The sequence below is a fragment of the Muntiacus reevesi genome, chromosome 3 (genome assembly GCF_963930625.1).
Source record: "Muntiacus reevesi chromosome 3, mMunRee1.1, whole genome shotgun sequence".
Lineage (NCBI taxonomy): Eukaryota > Metazoa > Chordata > Mammalia > Artiodactyla > Cervidae > Muntiacus > Muntiacus reevesi.
Window position 1 is genome coordinate 95,585,023 of NC_089251.1, and position 22,281 is coordinate 95,607,303.

Genomic DNA, 22,281 nt, shown 5'->3' on the forward strand with positions numbered 1-22,281 from the left:
AAATAGTAACTCATTGAATGTTGTTGAAACAAAGCAGGAATTACTCTGCAAAGCCCTGATCCTTTATTTTTTTAAAAATGTGGTATTTATAGTACTGGACTCAGAGCTTTTAAATCCTTGTAGAGTCTTCCTATGACATTTGTCCTAACTCAGACCTTCTCTAAAATATTGTGATCAATCAGGAGTCATGAAAAATGAGAGGAATACAGAAAAGTGGCCAAGGGATGAAGCAAGACTGTTGACAGGATTGAGAGATAGATGCCGGGGAAGATCAATGGGAGGATGGACGGAGATGAGGACAGCGGGGAGAGGCAGGGGAAGGGGGGAGGTCCACAACTCAACAGGCCCTGCCTGCACGTGGGGAGAAAGAGTCTCGTTTTGGGGGCCTTGGTCTGGAGCCTGTATGTTGGCACCAGTGTACCCACACCCTCCAGTGGATTTCAGCATCCTGTCTCAAGGAAGTGCCTCGCTGGGTCGTCCTTGCCCTGAGTCCCAGACTCACCTGTGACACCGGGGCAGGTGGGCTCTGCAAGATGGTCTGAGGCAGGAGCTGCTGTGTGAGGTCACAGGACGCTGGGGCTGGTAGGGCGGCCTGGGGGAGAGAGAGAGGGTGGCTTTGATACATATAAGCTTCTCAGGGTTATTACAGAAGTGATGGGGCACCGTCTCTCAGCCAGCTGGGCTCTCTGGCTTCAAAGAGGCCCTTCGGCCCTAGAGTGGATCGCTCACTTCTGGAAGGTATATGTTCCCCTGAAAAGGTGGGGTCACAAGCTATTACCCTTGCAGGGAATGGAGTCAGAGCTGACACACAGCTGGTAATGGGTGGGGGTCCTGGGACCACTCAGGCCCGACGTTCCCACCATGGTGTGTTCTGCAGAATCACCACCACCAGCCGGAGCTGGGCATTGCCACGCCACCCTCCCTCCGCTCCTGTTTTTGGCTCCATTCTTGGTGGATTTGGTTGGTCTTTTCCTAAACTGATACTTTCTCAGCGGTGTTGTGCAGCAGAAAGAACGGAAACTCATAACCAGTGTTGGCTCTGTGTGGCCTTTCGGCTCAACACTCACACTAACATGGATCTAGCGCTATCACTGCCTTGCCCAGGCACTGTTTGTGGCTGCAGTTTCACCGGACACTGCTGGAATCTGGTGGAGAGAGTCCTGCAAGGTCAGCTGGGTCCCAGACCTTGTGGGCAGGGGGCTGTGGGGGGATGGACTAGAACTGGGGGAGAACAATGTGTAGAAACAAGAAATGCAACCCTCAGCTTCATGAAACTCTTGAGAATTTTTAAAAGTAAAAAGATTCTTCTGAAGCTATTCCATCACTGCCCCAGGCCCTGGGGGCTATGAAAAGCAGGTCCAATGTCAAGTTGCCCCCCAGGACAGCACTGGGGGCAGAGCAGCTTGTTTTGAATGAGAGTCCTAGGGGCTGGTTCCGATTCTCCCAATTTTGTTCCATTGCTCAACTGGGTGGAGGAACCCTGCCACCCGAAGCTGTTAGAAGAGCAGTTTGCTACAGTGGCTAGAAAGCCAGGCTTGGAACTGGATGACCTGAGTTCAGATAGCTCTTCTGTCCACCTCTCTGAGTTTCAGCTTCCTCATCTATTACTATTTCTAGCTGTGGCCCATTTCTAGAGTCTCTGCCACCACCTGGTATTCTCTTTGATGTGTTAACTCACTCAATTCTCAAGCTAGAAGGTATTATGATTATTCCCAAACCTAGACACAGGTTAGTTAACTTACTGAGAGCCACACAGTTACTAAATAGATGAAGTGAGTGATATTTGAAGCAGGTGGCATGAGTTCAAGCCTTTTTGCTTCACTGTGCGTACTGTATTTTCAGTATTCCTGAACAAGTGGAAAATTTGAGGAGCACTTCAGAAGAAAGGTTTGTTGTTGTTTAGTTGCGATGTTGTTTCTTTTTTGCGACCCCATGGACTGTAGTCAGCCAGGCTCCTCTGTCCATGGGATTTAACAGGCAAGAAACCTGGAGTGGGTAACCATTCCCTCTTCCAGGGGATCTTCCCAGTCCAGGGATTGAACCTGTGTCTCCTGCATTGGCAGGTGGGTTCTTTACCACTGACCACCTGGGAAGCCCATGAAGAAAGGTTTAGAGGTGTTCAAGAAAAGAGGTGGTCTCCACACCAGCCCAGGTGGGATACATGAGTCAGGTGCTCGGGCCTGGTGCACTGGGAGGACCCTGAGGAGTCGGGTGGGGAGGGAGGTGGGAGGGGGGATCGGGATGGGGAATACATGTAACTATATGGCTGATTCATGTCAATGTATGACAAAACCCACTGAAATGTTGTAAAGTGATTGGCCTCCAACTAATAAAATAATATTAAAAAAAAAAAAAAAAAAAAAAAAAAAAAAAAAAAAAGAAAAGAGGTGGTCTCCAGGGACCAGGAGCTCAGACGGTAGACTCTCATGGTTTTTGGCCCCTTATGCGTGCTCAGTTGCTCAGTGGTGTCTGACTCTTTGCGACCCCATGGGCTGTAGCCCGCCAGGCTCCTCTGTCCATGGGACTTCCCAGGCAAGAATACTAGAGTGGGTTGCTATGCCCTCTTCCAGGGTATCTTCCCAACCCAGGGATTGAACTGTTAACCTGTTAACCTGTGACTCCTGCATTGCAAGGGGATTCTTTACTGCTGAGCCACTGGGAAAGCCCAGTGACTTCACTCCCATCTCCAAAATGTCAGCCAGGGATGGGAAGAAGGTACTTGGCAACTATCTGAATGTGACCCCCAAATTTGGGGGCACTTTCCCCCTCAAGAGCAAGGTCTGTGGCCCACTCCATGGGTGAGCTTGTGACTACTCTGACCGAGCGGGACGGTGGAGGTAATGTATTGGGACTTGAAGGGGAGGGCGAGGAAGGCCAGGTGGCTTGTGTTTGGCTCTCGTGGGCGGTCCTTCTCCAGAGTCTTCGTCTTGGAACCCGGAGCCTTGCTGGGAGGATGGCATGGAGACGCCCACGTCAACAGAAGATGCTCTTGGCTGAGCCCACCTTCAGCTGGGGATGCACAGGCCGGGGATATGGACCTCCCAGCCCTGAATGGGGAGCCCTCCAACACCAGGCTGCAGAGAGGAGTCACCCCCACTATGCCCTTTCTGAATTCCTGACTCAGAATCCGTGAACATGGAAAATCCTGGTAGCTTTATGCCACTGAGTGCGGTGTGGTTGGCAGCTTGTGATGGATGACCGGAGTAGGGTAGGTACATCAGTGACTCTGCATCCAGCCAGTGTGCTTTCTAGGAGGCCACGTTCCCCGACATCCTGGAGTGGTTGTTCTTCAGTCACTCACTCACATCTGACTCTTTAGGACTCCTGGCCTGCAGCACACCTGCCTTCCCTGTCCTTCACCATCCCTGGAAGCTTGTTCAAACTCATGTCCATTAAGTCAGTGATGCCATCCAGCCATCTCATCCTCCGTCATCCACTTCTCCTCTTGCCCTCAATCTTTCCCAGCATCAGGGTCTTTTCCAGTGAGTCCTGGAGAGGCCTGGCATGTATGAAGGATGCTGCCTGATTCTGGATTGACCAATAAGTTCATTTGGCTTTTACATAAGATGGAATGGAAAAACCCAAACAAACTTTTTGGGCAACCCAATATATGCCAAGGGACATTTTTGTTGACATCAAGCTTCTCAGACATCTTCACTAGGAATAGGGGTCCAAAATGGGAGGGTCCTGATCATGTACCCCCAGAGGTCTGGGGATGGGACCCCCCAGGTTTGAAGTTTCAAGCTTTAAAACTCCTTTGGATTTTGCACTCTGTGGATATACATCCATGTTAATTTTGGGATCAGAGTGTTTCAAATTAGTTGCCAATTAAGCTACTTAGCTTCCCACCCCCGCCCGCCACCCACAGTCTCTAAGTACAGCGTGTTCTCTAGGACGATGCCGCCCCGCAGTCCCGTGGCCTGGCAGGCCCCTGCAGAGCTGTAGCACAGTCTAGGGGAAAGTTTGGGGTCACACACATACCGGCATCGCGGCTGCCTGGCTGAGTCCTGGCACTGGGAGCTCTTGGGCCGATCTGGGCAAAGCCGGGGTGCTGGCCTCTGCCCTCAGCTTGCTTGGAGTGGCTGCAAGAAAACATGGCACCTTGCAGACTTGCACACACTTAACAGCTCTCTTATCAAAAGAGGGGGAGAGAACTTCCCTGGTTGTCCAGTGGTTAAGAATCCTGCCAAGGCAAGGGACACAAGTTCCATCCCTGGTGTGGGACGATTCCACAGGCTGCGGGGCGACGATACCCGTGCGCCACAACCACTGGGCCCAGGGCTGAAGCCCGAGAGCCCTAGAGCCCGTGCTCTGCAATGAGAAGCCTCTGCAATGAGCAGCCCGCGCACCGCAACTGGAGAGGACTCCCCGCTGGCTGCAACTAGAGAAAGCCTGCACACAGCAGTGAAGACCCAGCACAGCCATAAATAAATAAATAGATACAAATTTAAAAAAGAGGGGGAGGGTGACCACGGTGTGCATGAAACATGGACCTGCTTGGGATCTGATGAAGGAAGCCTAGCAGCAGTGGGGGTGGTTCTGAGAGGCCTGGAAGTTCTGCCAGCCTCCAGCCTCGTCTGGGGAACCGGGGGACGACAGCGGAACACCCACAAGTTTTAGGTGCGCCGCGTGGTTCAGTCGCCTGCCTGATCACGCGGCTCCCCAGGTCTGCAGGACACCTGCTGTATGTCGGCCTCGTGGGGCAGCAGAGGAACCAGAGCATGCAGCAGGCTGGGGTGGGGCAGGGGGAGGAAGCTAGAGAGAAAGAAAGCAAGGAGTGGGGACCAGATGGCGACTCCAGCCTCATGCCACGGACTGCCCTGCTTCTCCTCGAATGTGGGGTCCCTGGTGGGACTCTGTGTATCCTCCCAACCGCCCTGCCCTCTGCAGAGTCTCACTTACAGGTGGGCTCTGACATGGCTGTGCGCGAGGATTTGTGGGAACTTCGTGAGGAGGCCGATGGTGAGTGACTGGTGTTAAGGCCTGAGGTGCCCAGGTCAAGTGCATTAAAGTGCTGCTGAGGTTCCAGGCTGGAGCCCTTGTCCTGAAACACACACACACACCCAGAGTCCGTGTTTCAGCATCAAGACCACGGCAATGAGCTATGTTATTTTAGTTGTCCTCTAAATACGTAGGAAAGCTTGAAGGATGCTGAGAGAAATGCTATAGCTGCTTGGAGAGAATTCCAAACTCATTCAGGAGGACCACTTATACAAATACATAATCTAGCATCTCTGAGGGCCTGGTAGCTTCCCTGGGGGCTCAGATGGTAAAGAATCCACCTGCAATGTGGAAGACCTGGGTTCAAACCCTGGGTCGTGAAGATCCCCTGGAGGAGGGCATGGCAACCCACTCCAGTATTCTTGCCTGGAGAATCCCATGGACAGAGGAGCCTGGTGGGCTACAGTCCATGGGGTTGCAAAGAGTAGGAGATGACTGAGCAACTGAGTTTCAGGTTTTTTTCAGCCTGTAAGCAGTGTTTATGACACTTTCTTGCCTTCTATTTTGATATTTTAGATTTTCACAGTTAACCTGGCATTTTGTTTTTCCTTAAAATTGTCACCTAATCCCAGAATCTCGGAGCAGGCAATGGCAACCCACTCCAGTACTCTTGCCTGGAAAATCCCATGGATGGAGGAGCCTGGTAGGCTGCAGTCCATGGGGTTGCTAGGAGTCAGACATGACTGAGCGACTTCGCTTTCCCTTTTCACTTTCATGCATTGGAGAAGGAAATGGCAACCCACTCCAGTGTTCTTGCCTGGAGAATTCCAGGGACAGGGGAGTCTGGTGGGCTGCCGTCTATGGGGTCGCACAGTCGGACGCAACTGAAGTGACTTAGCAGCAGCAGCAGCAGCCCAGAATCTTGGCTTTCCCTGAAGGCGGGTGGAGAGACAGATTCTAGAAATAAGGCTGCTGGTGGGACTGGGTTATTCATACTCCAATGAGGGACTTCCCTGGACATCTGGTTAGGACTTCACCCTCCAATGCAATGCAGGGTCTCAGGTTCAATCCCTGCTCACACGCCTCGCGAGCTAGAATACCACATGCCTCCCAGTCAAAAACCAAACATAAAACCGAAACAATACTGTAACAAATTCAATAAAGACTTCAAAAATGGTCCACATTAAAAAAAAAAAATCTAAAAAAAGAAAAATACTCTGGGACTTCCCTGGTGGTCCAGTGGTTGAGAATCCGCCTTCCAATGCAGGGGATGTGGGTTCCATCCCTGGTTGGGGAATTGAGATCCCACATACTTTGGGGCAACTAAGCCTGTGCACCCCAATTAGAGAGAGAAGCCTGAGCTCTGCAACTAGAGAAGCCTGCAATAAAGATCCCACAACGAAGGTACTACAACCAAGACCTGATGCAGCCAAAGAAACAAATATCTAAAAAATAAAAAAATAAATACTCCAATCAGACAGATGCCTTTGGACTGTTCTGGACACCGTCTCCCCACCGCTCTTCCTCTGCAGCCTCAAGGCACCCGAGTGCAGAACAGGGGTGCAAAGGTCTCCAATTCTTGACCCCGGGATCCTAACTGTCACTGGGCCCCCAGGGGGCCTCTGCCTCAAGAGCTTGGCATGAAGAGAAAGCAGCTGTGACTTTCCAGCCCTGAGGAACCACCTTTCCGTCCTGCATTGGCTCAGGTGTCACCCGTGCATGCATGCTAAGTCGCTTCAGTCATGTTCGACTCTTTGCGACCCCGTGGACTGTAGCCCGTCAAACGCCTCTGTCTGTGGGATTTTCCAGGCAAGAATACTGGAGAGGATTGCCCTGCCCTCCTCCAGGGGGTCTTCCCGACCCAGGGGTCGAACCCACATCTCTGCGCTGGCAGGTGGGTTCTTTATCACAGGTGCCACCTGGCTCATCAGCCTAAGAAGATGACTCTAGTGATTTGTAAGCTAAAGAAGAAACATAATGATTACCCTCCTGAGCCGGGCTCCTTCCTATTCTCAGAAGGATGGTGAGATTCCTGAGCTGCTTGGACAGGCTGGTGTCTCTGGCCTCAGGTCTTAAATCCCTGTGTCTAAGTCTACATGACAGTCCTGTCCTTTGAGTTGGGCCTCCAGTGAGGGTGGACACTTAGTGTGCCCAAACAGGCCTGCAATGATTGCTACCAGCCACAAAGGCCTTTGTGCAAAACGGAATCGCAGGGTGTGTCTGGGTTTGCTGGGTTCAGTGTCTGTTTTCAGACCCTACTGCTTGGTCATAGCGTGAGTGTGACCTAAGTTGCTTCAGCTGTGTCTGACTCTTTGTGACCCAATAGACTGTAGCCCACCAGGCTCCTCTGTCCATGGGATTCTCCAGGCAAGAAGTTGTTGTTCAGTCACCCAGTCGTGTCCGACTCTTTGCAACCCCATGGACTGCACCCGCCAGGCTTCCCTGACCCTCACCATCTCCTGGGGTTTTTCCAAGTTCATGTCCATTGCATCAGTGATGCCATCCAGCCATTGCATCCTCTGACACCCTCTTCTCCTTCTGCCGTCAATCTTTCCTAGCATCAGGGTCTTTCCCAATGAGTCAGTTCTTTGTATCAGGTAACCAAAATACTGGAGTTTCAGCTTCAGCATCAGGCCTTCCAATGATTATTCAGGGTTGATTTCCTTTAAGATTGACTGATTTGATCTCTTTGCTGTCAAAGGGACGCTCAAGAGTCTTCTCCAGCGCTAGTTCAGAGGCATCAATTCTTTGGTGCTCTGCCTTCTTTACCGTCCAGCTCTCAAAACCTATGTAACCACTGGGTCTTATGTGACCAGGCAAGAAGAGTGCTTTTCCCCAAATCCAACCTTTTAGAATGGGGTCCCAGGCGAATTCTGTGTGCCTGGTCAGCAGACAAGTAAGTGCAGGAAGTGAGAGGAAGAGCTGAGAAACTTTTCTAGCCATCTGCCGTACATCACACCCAAGCAGGGGAATCTGCATTTTATAGAGCATCCGTCAGTGACAGATTTGAAATTAAAAATCCAAAAGGTCCATTACTGCCGAGAGTTTGAAAAGCACGGTCCTGGAGCTGTGACTTTAAAAGGAACTTCTGAATCTGACAGCCTGAGACTGTATTTGTGTGTTTGTTGTTCAGTTGCTCAGTCATGTCCAACTCTTTACGATCCTGCAGACAGCAGCACACCAGGCTTCCCTGTCCTTCACCATCTCCTGGAGTTTGCTCCAACTCATGTCCACTGATTTGATGATGCCATCCAACCATCTCAACCACTGCCGACTCCTTCTCCTCCTGCCTTCAATCCTCCCCAGCATCAAGGACTTTTCCAATGAATCAGTTCTTCGCAGCAGGTGGCCAAAGTATTGGAGCTTCAGCATCAGTCCTTCCAACGAATATTCAGGGTTCACTTCCTTTTGGAGTGACTGGTTTGATTTTCTTGCTGTCCAAGGGACTCTCAAGAGTCCTCTGTGTGTTTACACAAGTGCATGTTGATGAGAAGTTTCATTGGGCTCTAATATTCCCCAACGATAGGAAACCTTAATAATGAATTTCCGACTGGATGACACAGTGTGCCTGATCTTCAGCTGTGTTGAACACCTGCCTATGAGGAACTTAATCCCAGCCTTGGACATGGCATATGATGCATTCCTGTGACAGAGCTGGGTAATAAACACGTCCATGAGCAATGACAGAGGTGTCGTACCACAGTGCTGGTGAGGAATCTCCGCACAATGCAGCATCACTTCGCCTGTCAGTGGGAGAGGCTCAGCAAAGATGCAAATGCATTCTGGTCTCTAAAGGGGATCTCCTCCTCTTCCTAACTCAGTTCTTAATGGACCAGAGATGCATCTATGGTCCACTGACTGTAGTAAAGTGAGTATCACAATAAAGCAAATCACATTAATTTTGTTTGTTTGTTTCCCAGCACATAGAAAAGATAAACTGACCATTGCCGTTGTGTCAATTTCTGGCCAGAGACTCTAGATTCTAGGTCACGGGCAGGCTGGAACTTGAACTGTGTTTCATCAACTTTAAGATGAACTTCCCTCCCACATTTTGACATAAAATGAAATTGGGATATGTCCTTCAACTCACAATAAGAAATCCTGACTTCACAGATTGACAATTTTTTCTCTTTCTTAGTGAAGATAGAGATAGATCTTACAATCGATGGCTTCTTAGCTTTGATGAAATACAACATTCCTTTTCTTGCTTTCTCTCTTTTTTCCTCCCAACATGTGTGTCTGCTTGAAGAATGACCTTTGAGAAACAGGGTTCTGGTCTGCTTGTGAGTTTCTGTTGAGTTGTCAGAGATGAGGGCTGCCTTGCCAGAGCGTGCCAGGGACTCAGGCTGGAGAGGAAAGAGCTCTGGGCTTTGTGAAGAGAAACACCTCCCCATGCCTCTCAGGGCTCCCTGATGCCAGGCTGGCTCCAACATGGGGGTCAGCTCAGACCCCCAGACACAGAAGTGGCAAGTACACCCTGCCAGCAATACCACAGAGGGTGTGAGGGGCAATGAGCTTACGGGGTGCTCTTTTTGAGGGAAGGGTACGGCACTTAGGCTAAGGGGAGGACAGGATGCACAGACTGTGCCCCACCTTGATGGGATGATGCAATAACCCCCGCTTTTCATCTGTGGGAGATACAGAGTGGACTTACCTACAGGCAGACATAGTTTTACTGTGTTTCCCTTTATCACACTTCTTGGAGAGTGTGATTTTTTACAAATTGAAGGTTTATGGCAATCCTGTCTTGTTAGATGCTGCTTACCGTTTTTTAGCAATAAAGTTTTTTAAGGTATGCCATTAAAAAAAAAAAACAATTGGGCTGCCCTGGTGGCTCAGACAGTAAAGAATCTGCCTGCAATGCGAGAGACCTGGGTTCGATCCCTGGGTTCGATCCCTGGGTTTGATCCCTGGGTTGGGAAGATCCCCTGGAGGAGGACATGGCAACCCACTCCAGTATTCTTGCCTGGAGAATCCCATGGACAGAGGAGCCTGGTGGGCTGCAGTCCATGGGGTCACAGAGTCAGACATGACTGAGGGACTAACACGTCCGCTTGCACACTTAACAGACTACAGAATAGGGTCCACACATCGTGTATGTGCACAAGGAAACCAAAAAAGTAATGGGATTTGCTCTGTGGTGATGTTAACTTTACTGTGGTGGTCTGGAAGCTGCAGCATCTCTGAGGCTTGCCTGCACAGTCATTCTTCTAAGGCGGGAAGCTCCCCAAACCCTGCTTTGAGTCAGCAGGCTGCTTCCTTGTACAGCTCTGTGAGTTCCCAGCCTCCGTGACCTCAGAGACGTTATCTGCGTCCACGGTACGCTCAGCCTCACCTGAAGGACAGTGGCCGCACCCACCTCGCAGGAACCTCATGAGGGGCAAGTAAGCAAATACCCCCAAAATTACATTGAAAAGTACTGGGAACATAGCAAGAGCTCAAGAAACATGACCTGCCACTTCAGTATTACCATTCTCATGATGACAGCTCATGAAAGATTCTACTCAGTTGAACTTTGCCTTCCTCCTCTGCTGGGGATCAGATTACCTTCAGTGTCGAAGGATGGACGGTCTCCAGCAGTGGGTCCTCCAGCGCCAATTCCTGCCTCCTCTCCACCCGGACCTCAGCGTAACTGCTCAGGAAATCAAGAGACCACAGCTGGACGGGGGATGTCCCGGCATGACACCAGCAAAGAGGGCTGTGTGAAACCCTCTCCTCGGGCAGCCACTAGCAAGCTTGGCCCAGTTACTTGTTTGGGGATGGGGTTTCCTTCTGGGCCTACATTCCACAGGAGTCACTTCTACTGTGACATTCAGAGTGACTTCCTTTCTGGGACTTCCCTGGTGATTCAGGGGCTGGGACTCCGAGCTTCCACTTCAGGGGGCCTGGGTTTGATTCCCGGTCAGGGAACTTCCCTGGTGGCTCAGAGGGTAAAGCGTCTGCCTGCAATGCGGGAGACCAGGGTTCAATCCCTGGGATGAGAGGATCTCCTGGAGAAGGAAATGGCAACCCACTCCAGTATTCTTGCCTGGAAAATCCCATGGACAGATAAGCCTGGTAGGCTATAGTCCATGGGGTTGCAAAGAGCCAGACATGACTAAGTGACTTCACTTCAGGGAACTAAGGAGCTTCCCTGGCAGCTCAGATGGTAGAGAATCTGCCTGCAATGTGGGAGACATGAGTTTGATCCTTGGGTTCGGAAGATCCCCTGGAGGAGGGAATGGACCCCACAAGCTGTGGGGCGTGGCCAAAGAAAAAAACAATCATAAAAAATTTTTTAAACACATAAAAAAGAACATTTCCCTTACCAGGATGTTGTTGTTGCCTACACTTTTTGTTGTTGTTCCTTTTTCTTTTTACTGATCCTGACCCATCCCACCCAGAAACCCCCTCACACAATTATCTTTAGAAACCTATTCTCTTTAATAGGATGAGCCTCAGCCTTTAAAAAATTAGAAGACTTTCTGGAGACCTACTCAGTTTGGACTACGCACAGGAGGAAGTGATACATCAACTTTTTTTTTTAGTAATTACAGACTATGATTACAGACTATGAAACTTCCAGAAGTTTTCTTTCGACCAAACCTAGAACTAGCCAGACCCAGACAGCCAGTTAGTCTATGGAGCCACTTTTTGAATGGCACAGGGAAATCCATTCAGAGTGGTGACGGCCGAGTGGCCCGGCTGTGGCTTTTGCCTCGACTATAGAGATGGGGGGATACGGGGCCCAGGGGAGCGGTGGTGGCTCCTGGGTCTCTGGGACACCTGTGACCTCATTTCTCTCTTGGTTGCTCCCTACCTTCTCTGAGAATCTCATTCTGGGGTCTGAGAAGATGGACCAGAAATCAGACTCTGAGAAGCAAGGTGCTGACGATGTTCAGTCTTACCTGGGGACAAAAGGACCCCCTGGCAAAGGTCCAGGCAGTGGGGGGAGGTGTGCAGGGTGTACTGGACATGGAATCAGAAAACACTGGCTGCTGACGTGCCCAGGGGTGGGCTGGGAAGTCAGGGTCAGGTCCCTGGGGGTGGGTGTGTATGTGATGATCAGGGTCACTGGCCAAGAAATACCTGCATTTCTTATCCTTCCTCTTTCCTCACTTACTAAAGAGAAGGGATTTACATGTGTGTGAGTGTGTGTGTGTGTGTGTGTGTGTGTGTGTGTGTGTGTGTATCGGGTTGGCCAAAAAGCTCGTTCAGGTTTTCGAGAGATCTTATGGAAAAAACAAAATGAACATTTTGCCCAATCCAAATGATAAGCATGTGTGGATGGACAGAATCAATCCATCCATCTGTTATCTATCTATCAATCAACCAATCGTCTATTGTCTATCAATCAACTATCTATCTATCCATCTATCTATCATCTATTGATCTATTTACCTAACTACCCATTATCTGCTGACAATCATTCATTTCTTATGTACATGTACATAACAATAGGTATGTATATGTACCTCTCGATCTTTCATATATCTGTTATCTATCATCTATCTGTTCTGTATTGATACATATATATAATGTGATCCTTCTAACCTTTCTTTCATTGCTCTCCTCAAAAGCTCTCCTCTAGACCAGCTCAAAACTAATATATGTTCTTAAAATTTTTGTACTTGGGGAAGAAAACCCAAACGGCATTTCCCCTTTACCTTTGGAAACTGTGACACAGGCAGTGTCTCGGAAACACTGGATCTGCTTCCTCCCTGCCACGCACATGGGGCTGGGGCAGGTAACCTCTGCCTGAGGTCAGGGAACCACCAGGAACGCTCTATCAGCAGCCTGGCTCTTGTACCACCCTGCCTCGGTTGCCACCGGTAGTTTTTGAAGCATTCAAAAAAGGGGGGGGGGGGCGGCAAGGGGGAGGGATTATGTCTCTGAGTTATTCAGAGGCAAAATTTTAATTTTCTTTTCCTACCAGCGACAAGGGAAGGCTGGGGGCCGGATGGAGATGAGGGAAAATATGTAAGTAGGTCACTGAAGCAGTAATTTACGGAGGAGCATCCTGGCTGCCTGGAAGAGCTCAGTGAGGCTGTCAGAGGGGCCTGGCAGGGCCCTAGGAAGCCAGGGCTGGGTGTGGGCTAGGAAGGAGCTGGCTTCTGGGGATTAGTCTGCTCACTGCGAGCAGAGTCCTGCTGCAGAACTCAGACCCGGGGCTCACTCCTCAGAACTGGAGACCCCTGAGGATGCTGGGGCTCTGAGACACCTGCTGGGGACCCCTGAGGATGCCCACCCTCCCAGCCCCTGGCCCGCCCACCCTCCCAGCCCCTGGCCCGCACCTGACCACTGAGTGTGTGCACACGATGAACTCGGGCTTGGAGTTCCACTGGTGGTAGGTGATGTAGTAGTGGGTCTGGAGCCAAATCCACTGCTGGCCTTTGGTCAGAAACCTGTAGCAGCATGACTTCCCTTTGCCAAACTGCATCACTGTGATGGAAGACGGAGTCGGCGTGTAACCAGCGTCAAGACAAAAGGACCCTTCCCTCTCACAGTCACTTTTAACAACACCAGCTTTCAAAATGACAGTGCCGCACAGTCATTTCCCCAGTAGTGACGGCTCTTAAGTGACCATCAAGCACCATGCGTAAAGTAGGCAGCTGGTGGGAAGTCGCTACTTAACACAGGGAGCCCAGCTCGGTGCCCTGTGATGACCAAGGTGGGATGGGGGTGGGGAGGGAGGCTTCAGAGGGAGGGGACATGTATATAATTATGGCTGATTCGAGTTGCAGTACCGCAGAAATCAACACAACAACATTGTAAAGCAATCTCCCTCCAGTTGAGAAAGAAATTTAAAAAAAGATCACAGGAAATGGTCATGAATTCTGAAACAATGGAGGGATGATCCTCCTGCTTCCCCAAATGCTCAAAAGCTTAAGAAAGCCTTAAATCTGGGCAGATTCTTCAACTGGGAGTTTAATTAAAAAGAAGCCCTGGTTTTCGAGATGTGCCACGGCTTTGGTAGCGACCGCCTCTCTATGTGGGTGTGAGCGTTGCCAGTCCCTCCCCTGGGAGACTGTTGTAGTCGGCCAGCCCCTGATCCTTGCTGACCACGTGTGACCAAAAGGCCATGATCGAAAATGCTGATATGTCGGAGGAGATGCAACAGGACTCGGTGGAGTGTGCTACTCAGGCATTGGAGAAATATAGAGAAAGACATTGCGGCCCATACCAAGAAGGATTTTGACAGGAAGTACAACCCCACCTGGCCCTGCACCATGGGGAGGAACTTTGGTAGTTATGTGACACATGAAACCAAACACTTCATCTACTCCTACCTGGGCCAAGTGGCCACTCTCCTGTTCAAATCTGGTTAAAAGCATGGACTGTGCCACACAGCCAGTGATCCATCCAAAAACAAGGACTGCAGCCTAAATTCCAAACACCAGAGACTGCGGTCTTCAGCCTTGCCTCAGGGAACAGCTCCATCTTTTACCTTTATTGTGTTTTGTACAGGGCATTCTCTGTACTAGTTTGTGGTTGTTAACCAGTTAGCAACACATCTTCCATTTGTATTTATTTTCTATCCCATACCTCTCTGCCCCATGTTTTTTCTCTTCAAAATCCATTCCTTTAAAGAAATAAATCTGTTGGAGAAGTTTACGTTAAAAAAAAAAGCCCTGGTTTTCCCACGGCTCACCATCCTGCTGCAGCTGGAGCTGTCTTTGCAGTTGTGGGAGAGACCATCCAGATGCTGGGAGAACTGGACCAAAAACAGACCTGACAGCCAGCAGCCTACGGCCGAATGCCCTGGCTGCCAGTCAGCCGAGCATCCTTGGTCTACACGGCTCTAAACAGAGGATCAGCCACAGGGGCTTCCACCGCAGACCACTGCACAGGGCTCCTATGGTTAAGTTGTGGCTTCCCTGGGGGTACCCGGTACACACAGATGCTGCTGGGTGAGGCCTGGGCAGGGCAGAAAGCTGGACCACTGGTCCAGGGAAGAGCAGCTGGGGTGCACTGTCTCAGCGCCTGGAATTCAGCTCTTTACATGCTAGTGATCAAGAGAAAGCCTAACCAGGAGACCAAAGCAACAAAAGGAGGCACTGAATCTGCCAATAAAATAGTATTTGTGGGACTTCCCTGGTGGTCCAGTGGTTAAGAATCTACCTGCCAATGAAGGGGACACAGGTTTGATCCCTGGTCTGGGGAGATTCCACATGCCAGAGGGCAATTAAGCTCCATGAGCTGCAACTACCGAAGCCCGTGTGCCCAAGAGCCCGCTCTGCAACAAGAGGAGCCTCTGAAATGAGAAGTCTGAGTGCCACAACTCGAGAAAGCCCCAAAATAAATAAATAAATAAAATAATAGCTATCAGACTACTTAAAAAGCAAAAAAAAAGATCAAATAGTTTGCATAGCTGAGGGGAGCTGGGAAGGGGCTGGGGGAGGAAGCACACGGATCAAAGTCAATTCCAGGGGAATCCAGACAAGGACCTCCAACAAGGACCACAACTTCATCATCTCAGAGAAGTTCAAATTCTTGGCCTCAGAAGAAACCAAGTAATAAGTCGACTTGCAGAGCCTACAGGGCCCGCTGTCAGGGCTGCAGGGAGAGGATGGAGGTCCTGGGAGGGGAGCTGGCTGGTTGGCAGGGGTACTCACGGTGCTGGTGGCACCTGGCGAGGAGCTCCAGGTCATCCACGTGGTAGTAGTCGTAGCCCGAGGTTCCCAGGACTTCAAAAGGCAGGTATCCTATGATAGGAGGGGCTCTGCAAGGACAGTTGGTGGGGGGGTGGTCTTCACCAGCCCTGCGGGCTTCCTGTAGTGGCCAACAGGCATGGGCAGTTTACATGTTTCATGATCAACCCAGGGGCCTCATTTCTCAAGAATAATTGCAGAAAAAAACATTTGGCAATGGTCAAAACCAGAGAGGCGGTGTTTTCCAAAGTGCTCACATTTTTCGGCATCAGACACTTAGTTCCCTCGACCCAAACTGGCCCCAGTGATCATAAATGTTATTGCTGCTGAATAATTAAAAGCAGCTATGCATGGAGTCAGCCCAATTCTAAAGTGTCATAAAAAAAAAAAATCAAAGGGCAGGAAGGGGAGATTGTTAGTTCTTCAACTGTGAAAAAATGTAACACAAGAAAGAAAGAAGATTGGTCTAAAGGGAGGAAGGGTGTTGAAGGAAATAAAGTGAGAGCTTCCTTCACATCTTGCCTTCCCTAATGGGAGCTGGCAATGGTCCCAAGTGGGGTGGGGGTGGGGCAGGTGGGAGTGTCCCAGAGATGTTTCCAATGGGGGTGTGTGGCTCTCCTGAGATGCTCTGACCCAAACCCAGGACATATCCCCAGATGGGGCAAGTGCAGTGGAGGGAGACCCCAGCCCTCTGGCCAGCAAGCACTTTCCCCACCACAAGAGAGGACCAGGTCTGAATTCTGTCCCGCGGGGAGAGCCTGGCTCCTGGAAACAAGCGCTTGAAAAAGCACCCAACCCCAAATGTGTTTTTCTTTTCACAAACCTGTGATCCAGAAATAAAAATTTCCATTCCAAGCTATGCCTTGAAGTGAATTCCTCTAAAGGTTCGTCAACGATGCACATTTCCTGTATTGAGAGGGAGGAAAAATATGACTCGGGGTGCCAGATTCTCACCCCCCGACCCCTGGTTGTGTCAAGAATGCACAGTCGGCAACAGAAGTTAAAAGCACTTAGAGCAAGTTTCCAAGTTGTGCTGGACCAAAACTCCTCATCAGCAGCTAATTTCAGTATTAGCAGCTGCTAAATTTATTTCATGAGCTGGGGAAAAAGTTCTGAGAGCCAAAATGTCATACCCCTCCCTTCCTATCATCTAGACATGTGGTAAACACATGGAAAACGGCTTTTCATCTGAATTTGAATGAGTAACTTAACTCAACATTCACCCTATCCAAGGGAAAGAAATTACAGATGGGAGCCCAGAGCTCTGTCTGATAGGTTTTACCTCTGCCTGCGCTGATTGGTGTCAACATAGATGTGAAGAGTAGGAAAGTTTATAGAGTTCTGGAAGACCCATCTCTGCCCCAGTGATTCACTGCCTTCAAACAAAATCCCCTCGAGGAGGGCATGGCTGCCCACTCCAGTATTCTTGCCTGGAGAATCCCGTGGACAGAGGAGCCTGGCGGGCTACAGTCCATGGAGTCTGCAAGAGGGGCTTTCCGGGTAAAGACTGCGCCTGGAATGCTGGAGACCCCGGGTTTGATCTCTGGGTCAGGAAGGTCCCCTGGAGAAGGGAATGGCTACCCACCCTGGTATTTTTAGGAAACTGAAGCTTGGGGAAGGAGTCTGTGGGGCTGTTGCTGTACAGAAATCAGATACTGAACGTTCTCAGAGTCGGCAACGAGCTCATTGAAATCGTCTTCTTTCCCAGAAAGACAAGGAATTAGCTGCCACACAAGGTGACTCGGGCGTACTTGCCTTTAGGAACTGTGGTGTGGCCAGGCGAACGGTGGCGATGAAGCAGACCTCCTTCCCCAAGGGGACCCGGCAGGGCCTTGAAAGGGCGCCGTCGAAGCCGTTACAAGGGGGGCTGGGCCCTGCTGGCGGGAGGAGACACAGGTCAGACAGAGCTGGAATTCAAGTCAGCGACAAACGAATCTACCTGCCAATGCAGGAGACATGGGTTCCATCCCTTGGTCAGGAAGATCCCCTGGAGGGGGAAATGGCAATCCACTCCAGTATTCTTGCCTGGGAAATCCCACAGACAGAGGAGCCTGGCGGGCTACCGTCCATGGGGTTGCAGAGAGTCGGACACGACGTAGTAACTAAACAACGACACGCAACTCTGCCTCCCACTGCCACGAGTCCTGCAGCCACGGAGGTTACTGCGCTGGAAAAAAATCCTCTGCCAGACGAACAGATGGCCCCACGATGCAGGAGGGTCTGGACATGCACATCGGCCTGTGTCTTAAGGGTGAGCTGCATTGTCAGATGGTGTTCTGATACCGATGCCCTCAGGGGAAGTATGGTGGCTCAGATGGTAAAGATCTGCCTGCAATGCAGGACACCCAGGTTCGATCCCTGGGTTGAGAAGATCCCCTGGAGAAGGGAACGGCTGCCCACTCCAGTATTCCTGCCTGGAGAAGCCCATGGACAGAGGAGCCTGGTTGAGCATGAGCTATAGTCCATAGAGTCACACACAGCTGGACATGACTAAGTAACTAATACTGCTACTGCTACAGGGGAACCAGTGGGTCTTGACCCTGGATTGGCCCACCTGGGATTCAGGAGATTGTGCCCTGAACCACCTCAGAGCCCAGGCTGATGCAGGACTTGACTCAGGAGATAGCTCGGGGTTCACAGTGACCCCCCCAGTTACACAGAATCCACAAGAGAATTCACTGCCCAGGTGACAAAACCCATTCACTGTGTCTTATGTGTTCTCACGGGCGGGGAAGGCTGGCCTTCCTTATCCTATAAGTGAGGAACCCGAGGTCTAGGAAACCTGTGTATATTAACTGAGCTCACTCAGAGCTGAAAGGGTGCAGGAGGACCTCCACCCAGGTCTTAGGACTCCAAGTCCTGGTTCTAACAGGGCGGAGAGGGGGCTGTTCTGGGCTCCTGCCCACCATGATGCTGAGACCAGGCCCCCAGAGACCTGGGGGAGGTACCAGTTGGCATCAGTAGCCGTTTCCCTAGGAGCGGTACACCTGTCTATGGGATGACTGTGAAAAACGGCTTTACCTTCCAGAGAAAATGTCTTGCTATTTTCAGTGGAGTTTGCTGGGTGGAAAAAAAGAGTTAAATAGGAGAAACGTCAGCCTATCAGGTACACGGAATTCTCTCCAGATTCCCCAGAACCAGATATGTGATTGCCCCAGCCCAGATCAGCTACTTCAGAAACTCGGGGTGAAGCCGGGGCAGCAACACTTTATAAAGTCTCCCCAGAGACTTCCCTGGTGGCCCAGTGGTTAGGATCCTACACTTGCAATGCAGGTGTCGTGGGTTTCATCAGGAACTAAGATCCCACACGCCATGCATAAGATCCCACATGCCATTCGGCCAAAATATTTTTAAAAATAAAATAAAGTTGGGTCTTAAAAAGTCAGTACAAAAATAAATTTTTTTCTTTATTTTCTTAAAGTCTTTATTAAATTTGTTACAATATTGCTTCTGTTTTATGTTTTGATTTTTTTTTTTTTTTTTTCAAGAAGCACGCAAGATCTTAGTTCCCCAAGCAGGGATCAAACCTGCAGCCCTGCATTGGAAGGTCAAATCTTAACCATGGACAGGAAAAGTCCCTAAAATGTTTCTTTAAAAAAACAAGAAAACCTCCCCCAATTTACTAACATGCAGCCAGGGTTGAGGATTACTATTCTAGATAATCTACATTACCTCTTTCTTTTTGAAATGTAGTTGATTATATCCTGCATATTTCTGAGCTTGTAAGTTAAGATATAGTTATGTTTTCCAATTTGAACATAAAAAGCATCAGAAAATTGTTTTCTGAAATGAAACCTGTGAGACTTTCTTTGGCTTTCCAGTAATTTTTTGCTTTCCATGTTTACAGGTTTCTAGGTGAATCCATATACTGGGTCTTCCATCTACAGTGGTCGGCTACCCACCAACAGGAACACACCCATTTTACCAAGCATACTCTCTGAATGCCTTCACGTAAATACTAATAAATGTTTCCAAACATGAACATAAAGTGAGGAAAACAAAACAGACTGGGCCTGAGAGAATTTACATCTGTCGGTCTCTGGCTTAGATCATTGCAGATTAATTTGTCGGGTGGGCCAAGGAAGTCACCAGGGGAAAGGAAAACAAACCCACACAAGGGAAGGCTCTGCAGATGTGAACATCTGCGTCATAAAAAAAAAAAGACATTTACAAACTTCCCAGATGTGAAAGATCCTCTCTGCCTGAATCTAGAGACATTGCCTGCCTGATAAGAACCTAATAAAATCCTCTTTCCTCTTTCAGAATAGCAAGACCTTCCAAACGAACATCCGAGGACATCCCAAGAATTTAAGAGAAAATCTCTTGAATCTGTCTCTATACCATGACCTGGTCTTCTCAGTGGTGCAGTGATAAGGAATCTGCCTGCCTGGGCCAGGAGACATGGTTTGATCCCTGGGTTGGGAAGATCCCCTGGAGTAGGAAATGGCAACCCACTCCAGTATCCTTGCCTGGAAAATTCCATGGACAGAGGAGCCTGGCGGGCTACAGTTCATGGGTTTGCAGAGTCAGATACAAGCGCACACACACACAAACCACGAACTAGTTTGAGTGATCTTTTCGATTGCTAAATTCATGTCAGTTAGCAACTCCCGGGTGATTTACTGTGAGGAGGATGGGGTGGTGAACACCAGCCCCCGATAACTCCTTCAAGGGGTAGAGCCTCGGATCGTGGAAATGTGGATGTTTTACAGACCTTGCCGTTGGCCTGACTACCTCCCAAGGTGGTTTTTATCAGTCCTTTTATCACTTTGAAGGTTTTAAAGAAGAAAATGCACCCCAGGAGGGACATCTCATGATTGCCCTGAGTCTGCACTTGATAAGTTGGATATTTCACAGACGGGCTTGAAACTGAACAAACTCCCTTTCTAAACAAGCTTCCACCCCCAGAAGCCTTAAGCAGATGAAGTCTTGAGCAAAGGTGAAAAACGAAGACTGAAAGTTAAAACAGAGGGCAAGGAGAAAACCTTGGGGGGAGTCAGGGGGAAGAAGACACTGTCAACATTTTGTCTGTTGCCTCTGAAATGCCTTGTACTCCCAGCATGAGCTTTCTCGCATGTTCTAGAGTCAACAAGAGCAGGCTGTGCCCAGGGACCTCTGAGTAATAGGGAACACTTAGAGTAACTTCTCTGGCACTTCCCAAGGTGGTTGAAAAACATTAATTAAGGACTTAATTAGTTGTTTCAACTTCAGTCATAGGAAAAAATAGATCTAATTACAATTGGCTTCGAGAGCCTCTCAGAAGGATTAACCACTCAAGGAAGGCAAAGGCCCGTCTTCCCAGATTTCTGACCCTTTCCAGACTCCTTTCCCTGCCACCAACAGACACACAGCACTAACCGATGACAGATAGGAAAGTGATGAATTCCTGCTCCGCATCCCGGAGTTACTCAAAAGCGGTCTGAGTACAATCCTGTGAATCATTACAGGGTGGCCTCATTTTCATTGTTTTGTTTGAGATGTATTATTCACAAAAGTATTTTATCCCATTTATATCCTGTGCAATAATAAAATCCAGTACACTGTCAAAGATAAGTCATTTTGTGGTTATTTGCCTTTTAAAATTATCCAGTATTTCTTTGCATCCCATTAACACAAATAATCAAAGAATGATTTGTTTTCATCTGTAACAAACTGATTTATTGTGTGCGGGGACTGTGATATACTAGCAGTAGCAGTAGTGTTAGTTGCTCGGTCGTGTCTGACTCTTTGTGATCCCACGGACTGCAGCCCACCAGGCTGCTCTGTCCATGGAATTTTCCAGGCAAGAACACTGGAATGGATTGCCATTCCCTTCTCCAGAGGATCTTCCTGTCCCAGGGATCGAACCCAGGTTTCCTGTGTGATATACTAGAGTCATATTTAATTGTGAACTCTGCCTCCTCATACAACACATTAGGAAATAGTCCCCAAAATCAGTACTGAACTTTGGTGGTGGTGGTTTGGTGGTTTAGTTGCAAAGTCACGTCAAACTCTTGCGATCCCATTGATTGTAACCTGCCATACTCCTCTGTCCATGGGATTCTTCAGGCAAGAATACTGGAGTGGGTTGCCATTTCCTTCTCCAAGGGGATCTTCCCCATCCAGGAATTGAACCCAGGTCTCCTGCACTGCAGACAGATTATTTACCAACTGAGATAGGAGGAAGCCCCTCTGAACTTTGCATCAGATGTAAAGGAGACTCTGGGTGCTATAACTAGATTATTTTGAGGGAAACAATTATTCCCAACAGATTTAGTATCAGTATGTTCTATAACTGAGAACATGCTCACCAAATTATATTTTTTAGCGATTTTCTGTACATTTTACAGGGGACATGTTCTGTGTATGGGGCTTCCTTGCTGGCTTTGTGGTAAAGAATCCATCTGCCAGGCAGGAGATGTGGGTTTGATTCCTGGGTTGGGAAGATCCCCTGGAGGGGGAAATGGCCACCCACTCCAGTATTCTTGCCTGGAAAGTCCCATGGACAGAGGGCTACAGTCCATGGGGTTGCAAAGAGTTGGACACGACTGAGCGGCTAACGTTCGTGGACTGCTGCTGTGTTTTCCTATAGCTCCTGAAACTCCTCTCTCGATGCATCCCTCCCTCTCCTTTCCCCACTGTGTCCACAGGTCTGTTCTCTCTTCTGCATCTCCCCTGCTGCCCTACAGTTTGGTTCATCTTTCTACTCTCCCTGTGTATGCAGTAATAT

The 22,281-nt window shown here is 49.3% G+C and overlaps 1 protein-coding gene and 1 pseudogene across 7 annotated transcripts in view; one reads left to right on the forward strand and one right to left on the reverse strand.

The window, feature by feature from the left end:
- The window catches only part of NPAS2 (neuronal PAS domain protein 2), a 190,256-nt gene that overhangs the window by 23,031 nt on the left and 144,944 nt on the right, over positions 1-22,281 (reverse strand). For 4 of the 7 annotated variants that reach the window (XM_065929717.1, XM_065929715.1, XM_065929713.1 and 1 more), the window contains exons 8-15: positions 17,328-17,449; positions 16,396-16,478; positions 15,537-15,643; positions 13,215-13,362; positions 10,489-10,573; positions 4,903-5,044; positions 3,982-4,082; positions 503-592 (exon numbers count right to left, since the gene is read on the reverse strand). In XM_065929717.1, the coding sequence (XP_065785789.1) occupies positions 503-592; positions 3,982-4,082; positions 4,903-5,044; positions 10,489-10,573; positions 13,215-13,362; positions 15,537-15,643; positions 16,396-16,478; positions 17,328-17,449 (878 nt within the window). The remainder of the gene's footprint in view (positions 1-502; positions 593-3,981; positions 4,083-4,902; positions 5,045-10,488; positions 10,574-13,214; positions 13,363-15,536; positions 15,644-16,395; positions 16,479-17,327; positions 17,450-22,281) is intronic. The other 3 variants (XM_065929716.1, XM_065929714.1, XM_065929718.1) reach the window with 1 other exon arrangement.
- LOC136162802 (dynein light chain 1, cytoplasmic-like) lies at positions 13,878-14,249 on the forward strand (annotated as a pseudogene).